The 21,654-nt window shown below is 50.2% G+C and overlaps 1 protein-coding gene across 2 annotated transcripts; it reads left to right on the forward strand.

Annotated features, from left to right (window-relative positions):
* Positions 1–75: 75 nt before the first annotated feature.
* On the forward strand, positions 76–20,909 carry TTI1 (TELO2 interacting protein 1). 2 transcript variants are annotated; one of them, XM_050917699.1, is made up of 8 exons: positions 78–173; positions 3,005–5,349; positions 6,909–7,112; positions 7,986–8,134; positions 8,616–8,756; positions 10,328–10,532; positions 11,317–11,404; positions 18,506–20,909. In XM_050917699.1, exons 2-8 carry the CDS (start codon positions 3,045–3,047, stop codon positions 18,768–18,770), a joined length of 3,357 nt encoding a protein of 1,118 aa, XP_050773656.1. In that variant the 5' UTR covers positions 78–173; positions 3,005–3,044; the 3' UTR covers positions 18,771–20,909. The 2 variants fall into 2 exon arrangements, 1 of the variants encoding a protein (XP_050773656.1); XR_007768475.1 differs by lacking the exon at positions 10,328–10,532 and having other exon boundaries at positions 76–173; positions 18,506–18,602.
* Positions 20,910–21,654: the final 745 nt, after the last annotated feature.

Genomic DNA, 21,654 nt, shown 5'->3' on the forward strand with positions numbered 1-21,654 from the left:
CCTATTTCAAAACTCCGAGACGGCCAGCTCCGCATGCGCAGTGCGCTCAACTGAGACTTTTCTTGTTTCTCCTTCCTGCCTAGATAAGCGGGGGAGTTTTTTCACTCTACTCCTGAGTTGGATAGTCGGGGGTTGGTCACGTTACTTCCGGCATGTGAGTATGACTGGAGCAGGTAGGAGATGGGGGTCTTGGAGGGTCCTCTGCGGCTCTGCCTCTAGGCTGGGGCTCCTGCCCCCCAGCTCCGTGCCGGGAGCAGGGATTCACGGGGGGGAGGGGTAGAGGCTCTTGGCCCTCCCCAGCTCCGTGCAGGGGGAAGGGATTCACGGGGGGGTAGGGGGTCCTGGGCCTCCCCAGCTCTGTGCAGGGGGAAGGGATTCACGGGGGGGGTCGAGGCTCAGCCCCCCCGCCCCCAGTTCTGTGCAGGGGGCAGGGATTCATGTCGGGATAGGGGCTCCTGGGGCCCCCCCAGTTCCGTGCAGGGGGCAGGGGCTCCTGGGCCTCCCCAGTTCCCTACAGGGGGCAGGGATTCACTTGGGGGGGGCAGGGGCTCCCCCAAGGCAGGACAGTCCCGAGGCTCTTGAATTGCTGGGCTCAGCAGAGGCTTCAGGGCTGCTGTAAACGCCACAGGGGTTGGGGGAGAGCAGAGGGGGTGGGGGGAGTCTTCCTTGTTTATTACCCTGCTTGGCAGCCTGGAGCCGCCTGGTTGGGTGCCCCCCACCCACCCCTACAAGCTTACAGAGAGATTCAGCCTGAGGCTGTAGTTACCAGGTCGGGCACTTGTGTAGAGACAGCCTGAGGCATGGCCTTCACTTCCTGGGCCATGCACCTGTGAATGTAATGAGTTCCTCAGGAGCATCTATCAGAGGGGTAGCCGTGTTAGTCTGGCTCTGTAAAAGCAGCAAAGAGTCCTGTGGCACCTTATAGACTAACAGACGTTTTGGAGCATGAGCTTTCGTGGGTGAATACCCACTTCGTCAGATGCATGCAGACATGCATCTGACGAAGTGGGTATTCACCCACGAAAGCTCATGCTCCAAAACGTCTGTTAGTCTATAAGGTGCCACAGGACTCAGGAGCATCTGTCAGTGCCACTGAGTGATCCCACCCACTCGGGCTTTTTGGAGGGGTTGGGGTCAGAGATTTACCTGTCAACTTCTCATTAGGGAAACAAGGTGGGTGCAGTAATATATTGCACCAACTTCTGTTGGTGAAAAAGACAAGCTGTTAAGCTTACACAGAGCTCTTCTTCTGGTCTGGGGAAGGTACACAGGGTGTCACAGTGAAATACAAGGTGGAGTAGATTGTTTCGCATAAGTAGTCAGCACATATTTTAAGGGCTCCTTCAAGGTGAAGTGGCTGGTTGACACAGGGAGATTGAGGGATGCTGGAGAGGGGTTAGTGGGTTATAAAATGATGTAATAAGCCATAAATCCCATATTTCTATTCAGCCCATTATTTTAAGAGTCTAGCAAAGTTACAAATGTAAGCTCCCAGGCTCATCTTTAGAAGGTGTTGCACAGGTTTTCTTTGGGAATGAGGAGTAAGAGATCATATACAGACTGATCACTTTACAAAGAGCATTCACCCCTGGGTGACGTGGTGGTGTTATCTTTTACCGTTTTCCGGTGTGACTTCATTTGAATGCATAGTGATTGTCTGTTTCCCCCCATATGCAGTAGTTGTTGTTGGGGCATTTAATGCACTGGATGAGGTACACCACATGTTGTGACAGGCATGTGTGGGTCGTAAAGGGGGGTCGTGAGGGGTATTGATCAGTGGAGATATGTCTACAGGTTTTGTATCAGTTGTTCTGGCAAGGTCTGGTTCTGCTTTGAGATGCTGGGTCTTGATCTATAGGGAGCTTGCTTCTGATGATGAGCTTAGAGAAGTTGGGGGTTGTTTGAATGCTAGAAGAGACGTGGTCCCCAAGACGTATGGGTTGTAACTGTCTGATGATGCCCAGTATGGGTTCCAGCATGGAACAGCCTATATACTAATGCTCAGACACCAGAGCACACTAATTAATCAGCAGAGTCCTACCACTACCCTATCATGTGCATATCCAGTATATCAACCCACCTTTGTTCTGCACTTTAGCTCAGCAGGCTCAAGCTGGGGCCTACAAGCATATGCACTGCCATATCCCTACTATGCTAGAATAGGGCTTTTGTTCTAAGAGTTTGCCCTCATGGCCCCTGACCAAAGACCAGATTTTTAAAGATACTTAAGCACCTCCAGCTGCAGATAAATACCTAATAGGATTTTAAGAAGTGCTTAGGTCTCTTTGATGCTTTTGAAAATCCCACTAGGCTTCTGTCTGCATCTGGAAATATCTAGGTACCTTTAAAAATCTGTCCTGACAATTACAATCCTATTTGGTTACACTCATCCTTAAAGTGTTTTTGAAAACCAAAATTAAACACTGCTGTAAATCTGGTTGAGATGGAGCCGAACACTGGAGAAACAGGACTCAACCCATCCTGCCAGAAACTAAAGAGAAATGTTGAACAAAACAAACATTCTCACTGTACATCACCTAAGAAACTGCCCTCATCCACTGGGTCTACAGCTGCTGAGTTATATCTGCTGTGTTAAATAAATCATTACTGAAGATTGGTTTTTTTCTTCGAGTCAGACCTAACAGAGTAGACCATTTTCACACAAATACATTAAGTTATAGATTTCTATAGGTAAGGGTGGATGGGAGGGAAGTATATAATTCTAATAATAATAATAATAATAATAACTCCAAGCTCTTATATAATGCTTTTCATCCATGGGTCTCAAAGCACTTCTAGGTGGAAGCTTAGAGAGCTCCTGTATAATAATCGGAATGCTTTTTATACCACTTAGAGAGAAATGATTGGAATTACCTTTTGCTTTGCAATAGACACTGTCACACTTTTCTGAGCACAGTAGGGCCGGCTAATCAGTCAGGAACAGATTGCAATTGTTTTAATGCTGCTTTCATTGAAGCAAGTATTGCTTCTTTCCTTCCTGCAGGATGATAACTACAGACACATAAGAAGAGGATTGCTGGACAATGGCAGTTTTTGATACCCCACAAGAAGCATTCGGGATCTTGCGCCCAGTTTGTGTACAGCTAACAAAGGTGCAGACTACTGAGAATGTGGAACGCTTGCAGGCTCAACTGCAGACAGTCAGTGACTCTGCCCTGCAGGAACTGCAGGAGTACATCCTTTTCCCATTGAGGTTCACCCTGAAGACCCCAGGACCCAAACGGGAGAGACTTGTCCAGAGTGTGGTGCAGTGCATCACGTCCATCCTTTCAACAACATGTGTGAAGAAGCAGGACCTTCTTCAGGAGCTTTTTTCTGAGCTCTGCCTGTGTCTATCTTCTCCATCTGGTTTGCAGTCACCAGCCCCGCTATCAGAGGAATTAAAACTGACTGTAATCCAAGCACTCCAGGTCCTGATGCATTCAGCTTATGGGGACATTATCCTTACTTTGTATCAGCCTTCTACCCTTCCTCACTTAGGATTTGCTGTATCTTTGCTTTTGGCCTTGGCAGAACAAGAAAAAGCAAAGCAAATTAAGCTGGCTGCCTTAAAGTGTTTACAGGTCCTAATTCTGCAGTGTGACTGCCAGGGGCATCATAGACTCCTAGACACGGCTGAAACAAGACATTGTGGGAATTTGTTTGCTTCTTTTCTACCTGGGATCTCTACAGCCCTGTCCCGGGTTATTACTGGAGACATCAAACAAGGTCATATGGTCACTGTTTCTGCCATCAGGCTCTTTTATCAAACTGTCTGCTTGGTGATGGCAGATGAACAAATAGCCACAATCACACAAGATGAAGAGAAGCCTTCAGTGGAACAAAGCAGAGTATCTGAGCTGGTGGTCCATAGAGGATCTGACTGGGTAAAAAGCACTGCAGACAAATTGTCTCTCCTTATCCACAAGATAGTTGAATTTGCTTCTCTTCACCCTCACTGGAAGGTCAGGATGGAGTTGGTGGAGCTAGTCCATCACCTTACGTTGAAGTGCAGTCAGTCACTGGTAGAATCAGTTGGTCACCTGTTAAAGGCCTTGGTTGGGCTTGTTAATGATGAAAGCAATGAGGTCCAAATCAAGTGTCATGAGATTCTCAGGAGCATTGCGGAGCTGAGAACTGTAGCTGAGAACAGGGCTCTTGCTGACATTCTGTCAGAGAATCTGCATTCCCTGGCCACAGCCCTTCCACGGCTGATGAATTCCCAGGATGATCAAGGCAAGTTCTCTACCTTGAGCTTATTACTCGGCTCCCTGAAGTTGCTGGGCCCCAAGGTAAACATTGTGCTCAGCTCTGCAGCTCACCTGCAGCGTCTCTCCAAAGCGCTGATGCAGGTTCTGGAGCTGGATGTGGCTGATGTGAAGATTGTTAAAGAGAGACATTGGGGCCCTGAAAACTCTCTAGCTGAGCCCTCAGGTTCCTTGCAGCATGGAAAAAGTCAGAAGAAATACTTCCGGTTCTTCTTTGATGAGCGGATTTTCTTGCTCATTCAGCAGGTTTGCCGGGTACTTGGCTACTACGGAAACCTCTACTTGCTAGTGGATCATTTCATGGGGCTATACAATGAATCTGTGGTGTATCGGAAGCAGGCTGCCATGGTCCTCAATGAGCTGATCACAGGAGCTGCTGGACTGGAGGTTGATGTTCTTCACGAAAGGGAAACTGCAGTGAGCACGGAAGACCTTAAAGGGACCATAACATCCATCCTCGAAGAATATACTGACCAGGCAAACTGGTATCTAACCACCAGCATTGACACTGAGGGAACCAGCGATGAGTTAACTGTGACACATTCAAGAGTACGTGCTGTCCCAAGAGGTGCACACAGCAGTTGTTTGATTTCATCCTCCTCCCCTTCTTCAGACCCAAGCCCAACCATCCGCTCCATGAACAGCAATATCTGGCAGATCTGCATCCAGCTGGAGGGGGTTGGCTGCTTTGCGTATGTGCTGGGGAAAGAGTTCCGCTTGCTTCTAGCATCAGTCCTCTACCCTGTGCTTGAAAAGGCCGGGGACAGCAGTCTGCTGATTAGTCAGACGGCGACTGGAACCATGGTGGATGTCTGCCATGCCTGTGGCTATGACTCCGTGCAAAATCTGATTAATGCTAACTCGGACTATCTGGTGAATGGGATTTCCCTAAACCTGCGTCGGGTGGCACATCAGCCTCATGCCTCGCGGGTCCTGGAGGCCATGCTCAGGCATTCGGATGCCAGCTTGCTCCCACTAGTGGAGGATGTGATCCGAGATGTCCTGTCTGCCCTTGATCAGTTTTATGACGACCGAGCTTCCTCCTTCCTTGGGGTCCTGTCCACATTAGTGGCAGCTTTAGGTATCTAAATAACCTGCCTTTTGAATAATTTTGTCTTACTGTCACTTAAAGAATTTCCCTCTTTAACCCCTTGAGCACTGATGGAATGTTCCCATAGTTCCAGAAAGCACAACCATTACCATACATTGAGCATTGGGCTGGTGAGCCAGTGGTGCTGGAACTGTGCTCGGCCCAAAGACATTCCAGACAGATTCAGCACAGAGCTGCAGGATCATGTCCCACATGCCAGCGGGTTTAGTATCGCTGAGAGTAGCTTACCCAGGGAGGGATAGCTGTGGGAAATAAAGTTACTCAGGAGCCAGGCATGAGAAGTCCAGTCACCAGTGGCAAGTAAGAAGCCTTTCCTGGCAAGTTTGAGGGAGGGGAAGAACAGGAGGACTAAACCATCAGATTCTGCCGTTTGTTTTTGTTTAAATAAAACAAACTTTTCCTGCTCTTGCTGCAAAGAAAATGGGAGCTGTGGAGGCCCACAGCGAAATAGTGTCTGGGGCCTTCCATTCCAGCAGTCAGGGGAGGGTCTAGAATCTCAGACATGGATAACAAGAATATTCAGAGTTACAACACAACACAATGCCAGAAAACCAATATTGAGGAGAGAGACACCTCCCATGTCACGTTTAGGCCAGTCTCTAATTATAGGGATCATTGAGACCTTCCTGGGATGGGGGGGGGGGCAATTTCCCCCCCAGCGTTCTTGCCCCTTCCACTGAAGCAGAGAGACAGGACTCTAAGCTAGACAGACCTTGGAACTGCCAAACTGGTTCAGACCATGTATACCATCTTTTTGCTTTCTTGCCTGGTCAAAGAAGTGTATTTTCAAATGACTCCTCCGAGTTTCAGTATTTAATCCCCCATTTGGAGAGGCCTGTGTGGTGCTGGAGAATAGTCTGAAGGTCAGTTTTGGAACAGATTTGAGGGTATGTTTCAGTTACACACTTCCTGCCAAACTTCTCTCGATGTACTACACCTCTCCTCGTCTTTCAGTTCACATCTGCATTATGGATTTCAACCAAACGGGAGCCCTCCTCACACCCCAGCTGAGGCTCAGGGGGCCACACCATTCTCAGCACCCATTGCAGCATGAGCATGGAACAGACTGTCCCAAGATCACTGTGATGGATGTTGAAAAAGGCTTGGCCCTCTCTGTATAAGCCACAAAACTGTTTTCAGCCCCACTTGAGGGATTGGAAGGACCCAACTGTTGCCACCAAGAGGACATTTTCCTAGTGTAGATGGACTCTTTGGGGTTGCAGCAGCAGAATCTGACACCCTTTTTGGAAGAGGAGGGAGAGAGGGTCAGATTTACTTCTTGCATTAACATTCTGTTGAAGCTAATGGGGATTGCCCTCTATTATGCCAGGCTGGATTTGAGCCAGTTCCTCTCCGTAGTCCGGCTGTCTGATTGCAAGGACCTAGTTCCAAGATTCACCTCTTTCAGGTTGCTTTTGCGTCTCTGCCTCACGCTTTGTACACAGTGTCCGTCTGTTCACAATGTCCAGGCTGCTGTGGTACATAGCTGACATGAGTTCTCAGTGACATTTCATGCCTCTCTTCTGCAGTGCAGTGGTTCATTGTGGGGAAGGGGAAGGAGCACCCACAAGAGCAGAATCTAGAGCAGCAGAGCAGCACTTCATCCCAGAAGCAGGGGGAAGGGTCTGTAATTACCCCCATGGTGCAAGAAGTGGAACAGTTCTTCCTGGACTACATCAAACAGAGTCAGATTGCAGAGGGCAACCTTCCAGCCATGGAGGAGGAGGAAGAGGGTCAGTACTGGTTGTGTAACTTCGGGGTGGGGTTGTGAGCTTGGTAAAGCCACTGATCTCTGGGGGGGATGTGAGGGCTCAAAGCCAGGCTGGGACTCAGAATCATGAGTTCTGTGGGCTCAGTTCCATTTTTAATAGAATTAAATCCACAGAGGACGCTGGTGGGACCACACAGTGCATTGTCTGGTGATCTGTGCTCAGTGAGGCCTAGGGAAAACCTGCCACGTAGTTGTTGATCTAGTAGCAGATAACCAGGGGCCAGATTCCAGTGGTCACAGCCACAAGCCAGTAGTACCATAGTCCGCAAGTCTGGCCCTAGCTAATCATAAGTAGGGCAAGTGCTTTGGTAGCAGGACACATGGTGCATGGTATTCAGCATCCAAAATAGCAAAATCCTGGAAAATTGCTGCTTTTTCCTCCCCCCTTACTGGAATTCTGTACTGTCTCTTCCCTGGCTCAGGACCCCAGCACTTCTTTCGCCCCCAGCACTGACTCCAGCCAAGGCCTTTTAGAAACTTTCCAGTAGGGAACATTTGACTTCTCATTACTCTGCCATGCTGGAATTCTGACCTTAAAAATGAAAGACCTGGGTGTTTAAATCAAAACCAACTGGAAATAAAGGGGTCTGTGGGGGAGGACAGACTGCAAATGTCAGTCTGATAAAGGAAACTAAATCTTCCTTTCTCCTATAACAAACACACTGCTGCTGGATTTCACAAACAGGCATTTAGCCTCAGAGAGCACAGACTTTGCCGTCACAAATGCCCCGGGTCTCCTTTGGGACACTGGATAAGAGCCTTGCAGTGGGGGTGAGGCACGTGCCTATGGCTCCTAGTTCATTCCCACAGCTGCCAACTGTGCCCTGTCTTCCAGAGGTGCAGGCCCCCCCACCTGAGCCGGAGATGAATGACAGCGGTGCGGAGGGAGAGACTCCATTGCCAACCCATGCCCAGATAGCAAAGGATGTGATGGAGAGATGTATCCATTTACTGTCCGACAAGAGTCTGCGGGTGCGGCTGAAGGTTAGCACAGCACATGCACTACACCATACCGACAGGGAGCACCACAGGGCCCAGCCTTGCAGAGGCTCAGGGTGCCCATCATGGGGACTGTTACCTTGTGCTGGGGGGCAGGGAGGGTCACAGGACGTGCCAGACATGCCACTAGAACGAGGCCAGTCCCACCTTGACGTCTCTCTGCTGCCAGGACAGAGGCTCCAAGTGCTGGCAAGCCTTAGCCTAGATAAAAAGAGAGGGAAAGAGGAGGCTGCCTTGCACCAAGGAGACTGACTCAGCCTCGCCAACAGCTTTGTGTCAGGCATCAGAACTTGATAGCTTGTCCCGTGACAGGTAGAGCCCACCCATTCCTGCCCCCGTGGCTTTCCTCCCCAGGTCAGGGAGAGGGAGAGGTAGATCCCATTGCTTTAGACTTCCATCCTCTGCTCTCCGGAGAGGCAGAGGGGACTGTAACAGCCTGTCAGAGCTGTGCCTTCTCCTTGTGCAGGTCCTGGACGTGCTGGAGTTCTGCGTGATTGTGCTGCATCTTCATGAAAGCCATCTGCTTCCCATGGCTCATCGCGCCTGGCCGGCTCTCGTCACCCGGCTGATTAACGACGACCCGCTGGCGGTGCTCAGAGCCTTCAAGGTACGACGATGAATCCTGGCCAGCGGCCTTCAAGCTGGAGCACAAAGAGAAAACCACAGAGCTGGCACCCTGCCACATGCAGGGCTTGGGGGATGTAGAAACGCTCACTGTACAGAATGAATTTTAAACACAGTGCAGAGCAAAGGTGCTTCCCTGCCCAGTATAGGAGCATATCTGCAGGTACACTCTCTTAGTGCCCTTTGCCCACGAATGAGATACTGACTCCCTCCCCATGGGGAAGCGCTTATTAATGATTATTTATTTGGTGCAGTGTGTTTGGCTGTGCAGGAATGGAAAGGAAGACCCATCCTTTTACAGCCTAAGGGGCTGACTGTCAGAGGCACAGTATACTCTCATGCGAGCTATGGGTTTTGGCACCCCTGGGGGATCACCCTCGGAGACAAGAGGGTAATTCAACAGGCCCTATTCCTGGAGGGGAGGGGTTTCCTTGTGGCTGAGGCATTTGGGAGGTGGTTTTGCAGTTGCACTTAACCTTTTTATTAACCTGAGCATTTTTGTTAAAAACTGTTCCCACCCTCATCAGTCCTGCAGAGCACTCTGCCACGTTCCAGCAGCACCCTGCTCCCAAGAAGTCAGGCAATAAAACATCCATTTATGAGGATATCCACAAGGTCACCAGCTCCCCAGGCTGACTTACCTTTCTTTTCCACCCAGGCCGAGGAGGAGCATAAAGCGTTTGCAGTGACAAATGTTAAAATGCCTCCAAAAAAACCAACAGAGCCAGGACCCTAGAATTTCAGAGCTGCCCCATGATAAAGCTCCCGAGTGTGCTTGGGGTAAAGGAAGAGACAAATCACTGTACAGAACAGATTTGCTTTTCAGATATTCAAGGGAGGATTATAAGCAGCAGGGAAGGCTTTAAAAAAAAACATGAAAAATCCTTTGAAAGTGTCTGTTTAAATTACAGAAGAAGATAGAAAAATGCTGCAGTGTGGCATAACTGGACCATGCCCAATGCAGGACCCCAGTTCTACAAGCTGCGCCCAGGCTGAGGACCCCAGTACGGATATGTTTTCCACCCCATTCTCTAGGGATGAGTTAGCATAAGTTACATCATCTTCTTGTTCGTAACCCACAAACTAGTCCGTTCACTGCCTATGTGCAGTTGCCTTAGCTCCCCTTCGCTTGCTGGCAATGCAGGCTGTTTTCATGATCATGGTAGTTTGGCATCTTTTATCTGATCTCCGAGGTCCTTGCAGTTTTGAATGAAGCCTCACGACCCACTTTGTGTGCTAAGGCAGTGATCACCCAACTGCAGATGAGGAAACTGAGGGATGGAGAAGGTTACATGACTTGCCCAAAGTAACAGGGACTCCAGGGGTGGGACCCGGCTCTCCTAGCCCCACATTTGAAGCACAAATCCCTCCTTTCTCCCTGCTCAGTTCTATGCTGGGAATACAGCCAGCAGGTTGCTGTAATAACAACAGGCTGCGGTCCAGGGATGAACTCCCCTTTCCCCTGCTCGCTGAGTTGTGCATTTCCACTCTGCCCCTGCGCACCACTGAGCTCCCCTCCTGATAACCATGGGCTCAGTGGGGTTTCTTTGCTAGGTGCTATGTACCCTGGCTGAGAAATGTGGCGATTTCCTGAAGCGACGATTCTCCAAAGACGTCCTGCCCAAGCTGGCCGGTTCCCTTGTCGCCCAGGCTCCAGTCAGCGCCAGAGCTGGACCCGTGTACAGCCATACTCTTGCCTTCAAGCTACAGCTGGCTGTGCTGCAGGGGCTGGGTTTGCTGTGTGAGAAGCTGGACTTGGGTGAGTACCAGGGGAGGACGAGGTCAGCTGTCTGAGAACTGTCAGCCTTGCCCTCCCGTCTCTGATCTTTGTCCTTCTGCTCAGTAGGCCTCATCCATCACTCTTCACAGCAGCTATGAAAGCCCATGCTCTATCCCTGTCACATGGGATTTATTTTCTGCCCCTTCTCCAGCCTTACTCCAGCTCCACCTAGTCCAGTTGTGTCTCAGCATTCACCTCTCCCCATCAGAGCCCAACATGGAGGGGCTTGTGCCCTCGACTCCCTGTGAGACAAAAGGGTGAGAAGGGCTCCTAGGACCAGGCTCAGGATCTGACTGCTGGCCCTTCTCCCCCTCCTTGTCAGCCTGTCTGTCTCTGCCCTGGCGGGGTGTCACAAGGGGATTAGAACCCCAGAGCCCTGGCAGCCAGACCTAGAGCCAAGCCATGCTGCTCTCTGAACTAACCAAAATGAAGAGCTGGAATCCAGACATCCTTCCCAAACTCAACAAGCCGGTCTCCTTTTGGGACGACTCCATGGAGAACCCTTCTATTCTGGCAGATTTTGGGAGCGTGCTGCAGTTCACTGGGCGTCCCCTGGCCTTGTGGAGGAGGAGAGGCGAGTTTGCAGGGCTGAGAGCTTCTTTGCTGTCTTGATATCCTTGATGTTTTCCTTGCTATACAGCAGGCCTCTCAAGGGGATGGGGAGGAAGAGTTCTGGCTTAGACTGCGAGAGGTGCAGAAGCCCCAAATCCCATTAGCCCGTGTCAGTTATCTCCTGCCATTCCTTTCTCTCCCATTTCTGCAGGCGAGAGTGACCTGAATAAAGTAGCAGATGCCTGTCTGATTTACCTCAGTGCCAAACAACCTGTGAAACTGCAAGAGGCCGCCCGGAGGTACTGACCCCCCCCGACCCCTCCCCCACACTTCTGAATGAGGGAAGGGACTTAGCGGAAATACGAGTCACCACCCAAAGGTGGAAGCTGAAGAGCCAGCCCATCTGCGGTGAGGAGTTTCTTTTCTAAGTTTCTCCCCACTCGCAGTGAGGAGATTGTGCCTCATTTGTTTTACCCCAGCTCTGCACAGGGCTGTTCGCATGCTGGGGGTCTGGATTTATACATTGGAATGTACTTGTGGAGTTGCTGCTTGTTTACCTGACTTCTCTTACTGGAGGGCTGCACTTTTCCTTGCTTTTGTCAGCCACGCTGATTGCACATGCCAGGGGCTCCTTCCATCCCTCCATCCCCCCCACAAGCTCCCTCCCCATCTTCAGGGGCTCCTGCCCCCCAGTGCCTCTGCAAGCTGTCTAGTGGCTCAGGTGCACATATACCAACACCTACAAAATTTCCACAGACATTATACTTCAGGGTAGACCAGATCCTGTCCTCCAGTGAGTCGCAAGCTTGTTTCTGCAGTGAAAAATCACTGCTGCTCTATTGTGCCACCTGGAGAGTAGACAAAAGATCTCTGTCAATGAGATCTGCCCAGCTACAGAATACACAGGGTGAATAAGAACAGGGATTCATTTTTATGCCAGAGGAAAGGGGCAGAGGCTTCCCTCCCCCAGGGTTAGCCTGGGTCTCACACAACAGGCAGAAAGCAGCCAGCATTGTGAGATTGTAGGGTGGAATATTACTAAAAGGGAGAAAACTTGCAGGCACCTTTCCCCTGAGCGCAGGGCTCCTGGAGAGCAGGCAGAGCGTGAAAAGGTTTCGTGCAGTTGGCCAGCATCTCTGCCAGAGAGGGAAGCTGTGCAGATTTAAGCTCTCGCAGGAACTGCAGCCTTCCCCTCTTAATCTGCACTGGGGTGCTGGGGAGAGGGGTTATTTTTTACCTTGGTGACTGTTGTCCTTTTCAGCAGGCTCCAGTCCCTGTCTCCAATGTATTCGTCATCTGTGGGCCAGATCCCCTGAGTTAGCGGGAGCCCCTTTCCTCTCTGTAAGCTGGGCTGGGGCGGAAAGCTTAGCTCCAGGTTTGAGCAGTACATTCGGCGCTTTAAGACCTTTAATCATTCTGCTGTGGAATAAAACAGGGATATGTTGAATTAGGGACCTAAGTTGTGATCAGGTCATTAGAGCCTGCTGTACGGCCTGCACAGAGGAGGATGGAATTAAGGGCACGTATAGCCTTTCACTCCAACAGTGCCTGACTTGGCCTTTGTGTTCCCCTCATACTGAAGATAAAGGTACCCAGGAGCGGGCACTATCCGGTCTGGCCCACCCCCACAAGGGGCTCCAGTCATTCCGTACGCCTTTGTTGAACAAGGTAAGGCCCGCAGCGGACGGCCAGCTCCCTGAGCGCACACCTAGCGCTGGTGGCCAGCTGGAGGTTAGCGTCATGCCCGGGCATGGGAAGATTTGATCTGTGCACATCTCAGCCCTTGAAGGTTTCATGAGTCTCGTGTAATGCACAAACCTTGGCAGGCTTTTTATAAGGAAATGTAGTTCAGTCGGGTGTAGCACTGCCTCACCTGCTTTGGGACGTGGCGTTCACAGCTAACTATACCACTAGCTGTAGAAACCTGTTTTCAAAGGGGCATAACCTGGGTAACTCAAAACCAGTTTCCCCGGTAAAAAGGCTCAGCCAGACTTCAGCTTCCTGTCCCCAGCCGTTTCAGCACTAGAGCCCTTTTAAAATTACAAACAGAGATACCTATTTGTAATTAACGAGGAAAGTATTGGCCTTTATTCCCTAGTGCTTGAAAATAGCCCCAGCAGCCATCCTGCTCAGCCTTTCACAGCAGATCTCTTCATGTTTAGGCAGGGAGCAAGTCTGAAAATTACCAGCTGATTGGATCAAAAATTCAAAATGTTACTGTGCAGCTGAAAAGCAGAGTTATAACTAGACCGCCCAGGCAGCCGTAACCCTAGCATGCTGACTAGAACCAGCTGGGGCAGTGGCACGTTACAGCTCCAAGTATAACTACTGATTGGGTTACTGGATTCTTACTCATGATTTATGACCTGCCAAGACCAAGGGTCAGATTTATAGTATCACAGGGTTACAAGGGACTGCAGGAGTCCTGGTGCAATCAGGTGCAACACTGCTGATGTCCTGCATGCCAGCTGGGAGTGCTTCCACCCACTCAAGAGAGGAGCGCAGGGGTTGATGGAGTGGGAGAGGGAAGAGTTAAATGGAGTCATGGCCAAGCTGCTGCTGCTGCAGCTGCACAAAGCAAGTGCAGGACTATCCATCAGGAACATCACCCTGCCATAGGGAGGCTGTTTGATCCTATGGTGGGAGCTGGTAGTGAACTAGTGGGATAAAGTGAGTTTGGTGACTGCGTTTTTGCACTGTTCCCTGCAGGCAGAAATAGCATCTGGAAAAAAGTGAGTCACAGCACGGCTGAGGAGGGGATATGGGGCAGCCAACAGTATGACACAGTGGCTGTCAGCTGGCGACTGCCCAGGAAGGAGTTATTGTCCCTGTAATACCCATGGGGACAGAGAAGGGGAAGAGTGGGGGGAGCTGCATGGCTCTGGATCCACCTTGGCCTGCTACCACTGTGGGTAAAGCGGCAGGAGACCCTGGAAGGCCTCCTTTCCCTCTTCCTTCTCCGGTAGGGCCCTTGCAGCTGGGCTGGGCAGGGCAGGGCTCTTTATAACTGGACATTCAGCAGAGGCAAGCAAGGAGCCACAGAGGAGTCCTCCACTTTGCCAGTCTTGATCACATTGGCCCTGGTGCTTGACAGGGCTAAGCTCAGCACATGGGGAAAGGCAAAGCAGCAGAATAGCCTAGCTCTGCTCTGCACCAACAGGATAAATTGTTCAGTGCCACTGGAACAAGCATAAGCTATTTTTGGACGTTTTCGCTCCCCAAGTTGATTACTGAGCAGTAAAGCCCCTCCCTCACCTGGGTTTGATGGCTGTAGTTTATTGGACACGTATTGACAGCTGTCAGTCGCAGGCTGGGCTGAAGTGCACTAAAGCAGCCACCTGCGCCAAGCACAGTTCAATAAAATCACATTTAAGTTTACAAAAAATCCAACCCCCTGGATTAACCCCAGGACTCTTTGCCATGGAAACAGAGGCCGTTTCTAAGCAACCTAAGAGTAAATTTTAAAATGTAAAAGTCAAGTTGTTATTTAAGCTGCACAGCACTCCAGGTTATCCAGAGATAATCACTGGCCTTGGGCCATTATGGGCACACAGGGAGCTGAGTGCCTCCAGTCCTCTGGGAACCAGATAACGGTCTTGAGAGTTGCTCTCTCTGGAGCTGCTGTTTGGGAAGTGGGGAGGCGAGAGGGACGTCTTTGTTGTGAACATAAGAGGTAAGACGTGTGTACGCACGAGGGGCGGAAAAGCTGACACTGGCTGGGTAATATTCCAGACAGCGGCTTCTGTGCTAGTCCCTGTTACCTGCTGTATTACTGCTCCGTCCTGTCAGCACAGGCTGTGTGTAACGGGGCTGTTTGGATACAGCTTCTGCCCATCGATAAGCTAAGGGCAAGGCCCAATGGACCCGGCAGCGCACCCCAGAGATTGGTGGACTCTAGTCACTGATGGGCCTGGCTAGGACCACATGTAGAGAGGAGAGACAGCTGAATCCCATCATAGAGCAGAGACTGCTCAAGCATCTGCCCTAGCAAACCTGCTGCATCCTTACAATCTAACTTCTGGCTGTGTGATTCGTCCAGAAGGCTAGTGCCAGATTCTGCCCTTACCCTAGTGTAAAGCAGGAGCAATTTAGTTTAAGCCAGTGCGGTTGCACCAATTAAAGCTGGAGTGACTGAGATCAGCACCAGGTGGCCAGCGTCCCCAGTGCGTTTTCCCAGGGCACCATGCACTGGTGCCGACGCAGTTGGTCCCAGACTATCCGCGGTTTGGAAGTCAAGGTCACATTGCATTCTGGAAGTACCATGCTGAGGTGAGGGAGCGGTGTTAGGTGTTCAGTGTAGGTAATAGTGATGTTATATCTTTTGGAGTCCCAGATGGGTTCTAAGTTAATGATGCAGATCGATTCTTTGGCCGTTTGTAGGGCAATGGGGGGTTACGCAGCAACAGGAGGATTACTTTGAAGTCTTCCTAGCATCTCCAGCTTATTCCTACACTTGTTCTAGGTTCCCAGGAAACCTCTGCCCCTTCAGAGCACAGGAGGTGTCAGAAAATGGAGCTTTTCCCAAGCACTTCTAATTGCATAGGAAGTGCGCTGACTTCAGGCATAAAAGCCCAAGCAGGGGACGTTTCTGATAGATGTGGGGCTCGTGTTTGTGTGAATCGCTTAGCAGAGGATCTTTGGTTTGCATTTCAGATGAGAGGAACAGTGTGTACTAGTAGCTTCACAATGAAACAGAAACCTACTTACCTCTCTCTGTGCTGTCTCACAATTTCATTCTCCGTTCCAATTATCACAGATACTCCTCTCCTCCCACACAACCCAGCTTTTTTCTGCACCTTCCCATGGTGAGGTAGAAATGATGAATTTGGGCATGCCAGTCTTTTCCTTGGCTATATCATAAATACACGATGCTCCCCCTGCAAAACAACTATGTTAAATCCAGCTCAGGCTAGGAAGGTTTTACGCTGTGTTTATTTTTTATTTAATACTTATCTAGTGCAGGGGTGGGAAAGCTTTTTGGCCCGAGGGCCACGTTGGGGTTGCAAAACCATATGGAGGGTCGGATAGGGAAGGCTGTGCCTCCCCAAACAGCCTGGTCCCTGCCCCCTATCCTACCCCTCCCACTTCCCACCCCCTGACTGCCCCCCTCAGAACCCCTGACGCATCCAATCCCCCCTGCTCCTTGTCCCCTGACTGCCCCCTTGTGGGACCCTCCTTGCCCCTAACCGCCCCCCCTGGCACCCCACCCCCTATCCAACCTCCCTGCTCCCAGTCCCGTCTGCCCTGACCCCTATCCACACCCCCACCCCTGAAAGGTCCCCCAGGATTCCCACACCTATCCACACACACCCCTTTTTCCCATCCCCTAACCCCTGTCCACACCCCCACCCCTGACAGGCCCCCTGGGACTCTCACACTTATCCAACCCCTCCCCCTAGAACCTTCACCTCATCCAACACCCCCGCTCTCTGCCCCCTGGGATCCACCACCCCTTATCCAATCCCCCAGCCCCCTGACCATGCCACTCAGAGCAGAGTGTCTGGCAGCTGCGCCACCCTGGCCAGAGCCAGACACACTGCTGTGCCACCCAGAGCGCTGCAGGGGGAGGGGCCGGGGGCTAGCCTCCCCAGTTGGGAGATCAAGGGCTGGGCAGGGCTGGCCCACCAGCCAGATATGGCCAACAGGCTGTAGTTGCCCACCTCTGATCTAGTGTGTGCACAGGGTGCTTCACAGAAAGCAAAGATGAGAATTCCTGAAGAGCTTATGATCAAAGGCCCTGATCCTGCAGTCAGATCCTCACGGGAGGAGGGGTCATGTCTGCAGCTCTCATTACAGAATCAGGGCCTAAGGGCTGAGGGCCAGATTTTTAAGGTATTGGAGGGGCCTAAAGAAGCATGTAGTCACCTAGTGTGATTTTCAAAAGTGTCTAACTCCCTTTGGTTTCAATGGGAATTGGGCACAGACACACAAATCCCCATTAGGTGTCTCCCTGCATCTTTAGGCACTAAAACCTTGGCCTTAATCCTGCCAGATGCTGGGCACTCTCAACTGCTTTGGATTCTCCTAGGAATAGATCATGCTCAGCCCCTTGCAGGAGTGGAGCCTTAGACAATGCTGCCAACGTGGCATGTCAATTCCTGTTTCCTTTAGCCTAGCCTGTGGCCCAGGTGTGGAGATTAGTGCCAATTAAACCCAATCTGCCTCCCATGCATCAAAATGCTGACACAAACCAAGTCAAACTCAAGGTGTTTGACAGCAGGAGAATTAACAGAAGAAATAAATAAATAACAGAAGAAATAAATAAATAAATACAAGGACTCATGCAAATTAACCCTTAGCCTCTTCACGCCCCAGCAGCTCCTGCTCTCCACCAAGATCACGCTCAGCGTCTCCTTCCCATGTCAGAGGCTCTGACATTGAACCGACAAGAAATTCTCCTGCAAGGTTCCCACACCAAACTTAACTCCCCTGCCTCCTCTTTCATATTAAAATTCAAGCAGCAGCAAGAGCCATACAAAAAATTGCCACTTTTCTATAAAATGAAGTTTGTTACCATTTTCTGCCCCATGAAATGTGAGAGGTAGCTGGAAGAATTCAGAGGCAGCCAGCAAGGTCTCTGCCTTGGGGGGAGAATGTTTGTAGCAAATAGCATTCAGCTCCTGGAACCCCTGCCCTGCCCAGCAGTCAGACCTGACCTCTAGGGCAGACTCTGCAGCTCTCCCTTCCCAAGCAACCATCTTGATACCTTGCTCCTAAGCACCTGTGCAAGGGGAGGGGGCAGCTGAGCTGGGGTTAACCCCTTGCTCTCCAGGGACGAGATAATACGTTTGCACCTTATCTCACATTTATTTGTTGGTAGAGACCAGGTCCGGGACGTACCAAACACATAAGCCATGTCCAGGATTCTAGACTAAACTCAGCAGCGTTTGTGCCCCATCTGGGTGGACTTATTTCTAAAGTCTCTCTCCAGCAGCAGCAAGAAATTAGCAATTTCCTCTTGGAAACTCAAAGTGCTGTTTGGCTTAATCCACGGTGCCCTCTGTGTTACCATGTGCTACTTGTATCAGTTCAGCAACCTCCCTCCACTGGTGCCTCTTACACCGGGCTGGGATTGGCCTTCCCACTGGGCCAGGTGCTCAACTGGTGTAAATGGCTATCGCTCCACTGTCTTAAATTGAACTGCAACAATTCATGCCAGCTGAGTTAGCACCTCCCCTTGTAATGCTGGGAGCTCCCTGGCCCCGAGACCCATTAGTTCCCCACCGCTTGTTCATTAATATTGTTTTGCTGAAAATAGTGACTAGGTTTCCCACCACTTGCCAATAAACATGAAACTGTTGAACGCTGTTTCTGTTGGGCTTAGCAGCCATCTTATGGCCCTGCTTATTGCTGACCCCTCCTCTGACGCTGCTTTCCTTTCTTCCCATGTCCCCCCGAAGCGTTTTCCTCCATTTGATGTGTGTGGACCCTGACGCCACCTGGCTCTTTCTGAACGAGATCTGCTGCCCTCTCCCATATGAGCCCCCCCACCCCAGCCTCCAGCCGGTGAAGCTAGGTGGGATGGAGAGGCAACGGACCGAATTCACCGACAACGTGCTGGGCCTGCTGGGTGAGCTGCAGCGACGGGAGACAGCAGCATTTCAAGCCGGGCCCCAAGAGGCACCTGAGTCGCAAGCCCCCTCGCTGACCGAGGCACTGGGATAGTGGCTGGGGGAAGCGAGAAACAGCTGGTGTAAATGCAGTGCTGTCTAGGAACGTCCCATCGCCTCAGGCTGAATTGCTGCGGAGGAAGATGAGAGCTGCTCCTGGACTAAGACCCGACTCCCTGAGGGCAGAGTTTACAAAGGCATTTGAGAGCGAGTTAGGTGTAGCACACGGCCGGGCCTGCACTCCTCTGCACACACGTGGGGCCGAAGGGGCATGTGCATCTCAGGCTCTTTTGTGGCTAAAGAAGGAGATTGTCAAGATGGTCCCGTCCCTATTATCAAAATGCTGGGCTGCTGCCTGGGGTCCCTGGCAGAACGCCCCCGCCAGTGCTGCCCCAGGCCAAGAATGCAGCTGCATACCCCCCCTGCTTCCAAGTGCGTCCCTCCCCTACCTCCCCCCACTGTACACTCACATCCCCTTCTTCACTGATTATAAATGATGGCCTGAAAACGTTAATTGAAATTTCCGCCTCTCGCTGACCATAACTTCTCCAATATGGCAGAAACTCTCTTTGAGGTTGGAACTCTGTCTCTAGCAGTGCTTCGTATTAAAGAAACAATGTAAACAAAAATCATGTTTCAAAGGAAATCCCTCACCTGCACTTCCGATAAGAGCGGAGATGATCAAACCAGCAGGGATTTAGCAGCGTTGGGGTAGTTCATATTCTGCAATTCACTCACTATGGGCAATAAAACAAGACTGGCAGGTTTTACTTCCCAGATCTCTGCCTAGATTTTTCAGGGCAGAAGGGACCATTCTGATCATTTTGTCCTGTGGTTTTCAACCTGTGGTCTGCAGAACCCTGGGGGCCACAGACTAGGTCTAAGATTTCCAGAGGGCTCCACATCTCCAGTCGAAATTGTTTATGAGTCCACAAATGTAAAAAGGTTGAAAACCACTGATCTAATCTGACCTGCATCGCAGGCCAGAGAACATCACCCAGTAATTTCTGCATCAAGCCCATAACTTGTGGTTGAGCTAGAGCAGATGTGTTAGAAAAATAGCCAGTATCGACTTAAAGACGGCAAGTGTTTAAGCCCACAGCCCTCGGTGAGTTGCTCTGATAGTTAATCACCCTGCCCTTTAAAAGTGAGGGAGGAGGAAATAGTTCTAGTCTGAATTTGTCTAGCGTCAGCTTCCAGCCTTGAACGTTGTTAGGCCTTTTTCTGCTAAATAGCCATCACCTAGTAGCAGATTCTTCTCCAAGTAGGCTACGTGTAGACTGATCAAGTCACTATTTAGCCTTCCCTTGGATAAACTAAAGTGAGCATCTTAAGGCGCTCACCATAAGGCCCGTTTTCAGACCTCAAATCATTCTTGTAATTCTTTTGTGCATCCTGTTAAATATTTCAGCACCCTAAGCCTCTGGGTCCTGGGTAGGCTCTTTGTAGTTCAAGTATAGCATAGTGGTGCTCACTATTTTATGGCACCTGGAAGTGCTGTTTGTGCACCGAGGGTTGTATTATTTCTGCACCGCATCACCAAGGACTGTTTTGTTTGCTTGCACGGTATTGCCTGTAGGCAGCAGCTAGACTGCAGAAATTATTCTGATTCAGAAAGACAGGCCTTTCAAAGTTAAAAATTGAACATTACTGATGATACAAACTGAATCACAACTGACACTAAGCATTCAGAAACAGCATGTGGATTCCCTGCAAGCACTGAACTACATCCCACATTCTGTTACCATGAGAGGAGGAGATGGAGGAGAGAAGTAAGATTCAGAGAAGCAAAAGCAGATGATGTTTAAGCAGGGAAAGGAACATGGCTAAGGCCTTGTTATGTTTCCCCTTGGGCCTACACTACTGCAGTGGTGCAGTGTTTAGATTCACAGCATTGCAGGCAGACATTAAAATCAGAGGAAAGACCTGTTGCATTAATGAAAACTGAACCAAACCTTTTGGGTTCATGTTGGGTTTTGTTCACTATTTTTTCTTAAACCTAAATTTGGCAGCTAGAGTAGTGAGTGGCAATTAACCCAGTGATATGGCTGAATATCACTCGCAGCCAGGTTTGAACCTCATTTTTTTGCTGATGATCTTGCTTGGGGTCTGGCTTCAAACATCAAACTACACCCAGCATTAGCTGGTTTTTCTGCACCATTAATTTGTTAGGAAATAAAATATGTATACCTTTTATTTCTTTTCTTTTTTTATCCACGTCCCAGCCCTTGGTTTAGTTCAATGTCTCAAGGACAGTCTACTGCCTTTTTTTATATCCAGCTGTTTAGAATTCCTACCAGCTGTTTCTGTTCTAAATAGGTCACATTCTGAAGCTATGCAACTTGACCATGCTGTAGGTTACATTCAGGTAGTGACATCTCAGAGCTTACTCTAAATCCCATATGGAGTTGTTGGGCACTGTTGGCCCTACCCCTTTGCATGTGTTCGACTGGGGACCGTGAGGACTGATTCTCCACTGCTTTGCAGCTTGTGCAGTAACTTAGCGCCTGGGCAAAGTGGCTGGAAACACACGTGAATTCAACACTCACTCACTCACTCTAGAGGTAGCAGCAGCATTGGTGGTGGCAACACTATGTAAACAGCACCACAAGGTGCAAGGACTCATTTCTGCCGCCAAGTCTCATGACCGAGTTAGTGCACACATCTAAAAGAAGTGACTGACTGACTGTACATACAGTACAGATAAAGTGCAGTCAAATCTTACCTCCTGAGAAGTACGGAGCCCTGCAAATAATTAGTATGGCTCCTGCTGAGACCTGTCAACTCCAGACAATACATGGCATGCTTTCCAGTTCTGTACCTTTCTAAAGCCCTCTGGGCCATGTGATTGGATTGGAAGCAGTGTCAGCACCGCCATTCCTGAGGAATGCAGAAAAGAGGCTGCATTGCGATCATGCAGAGAGGTGTTGGAGTCCAGC

This window comes from Gopherus flavomarginatus, chromosome 11, assembly GCF_025201925.1.
Source record: "Gopherus flavomarginatus isolate rGopFla2 chromosome 11, rGopFla2.mat.asm, whole genome shotgun sequence".
NCBI classification, from domain to species: Eukaryota; Metazoa; Chordata; order Testudines; family Testudinidae; genus Gopherus; species Gopherus flavomarginatus.

What these genes read in the sequence shown, in the direction of transcription:
- TTI1 (XM_050917699.1), top strand. Translation starts at nt 3,045, where the DNA reads ATGGCAGTTTTTGATACCCCACAAGAAGCATTCGGGATCTTGCGCCCA. An exon ending in CGGTGCTCAGAGCCTTCAAG is followed by an intron (nt 8,757 to 10,327) that starts GTACGACGATGA and finishes TTTCTTTGCTAG; the next exon opens with GTGCTATGTACCCTGGCTGA. An exon ending in GTGTGAGAAGCTGGACTTGG is followed by an intron (nt 10,533 to 11,316) that starts GTGAGTACCAGG and finishes CCATTTCTGCAG; the next exon opens with GCGAGAGTGACCTGAATAAA.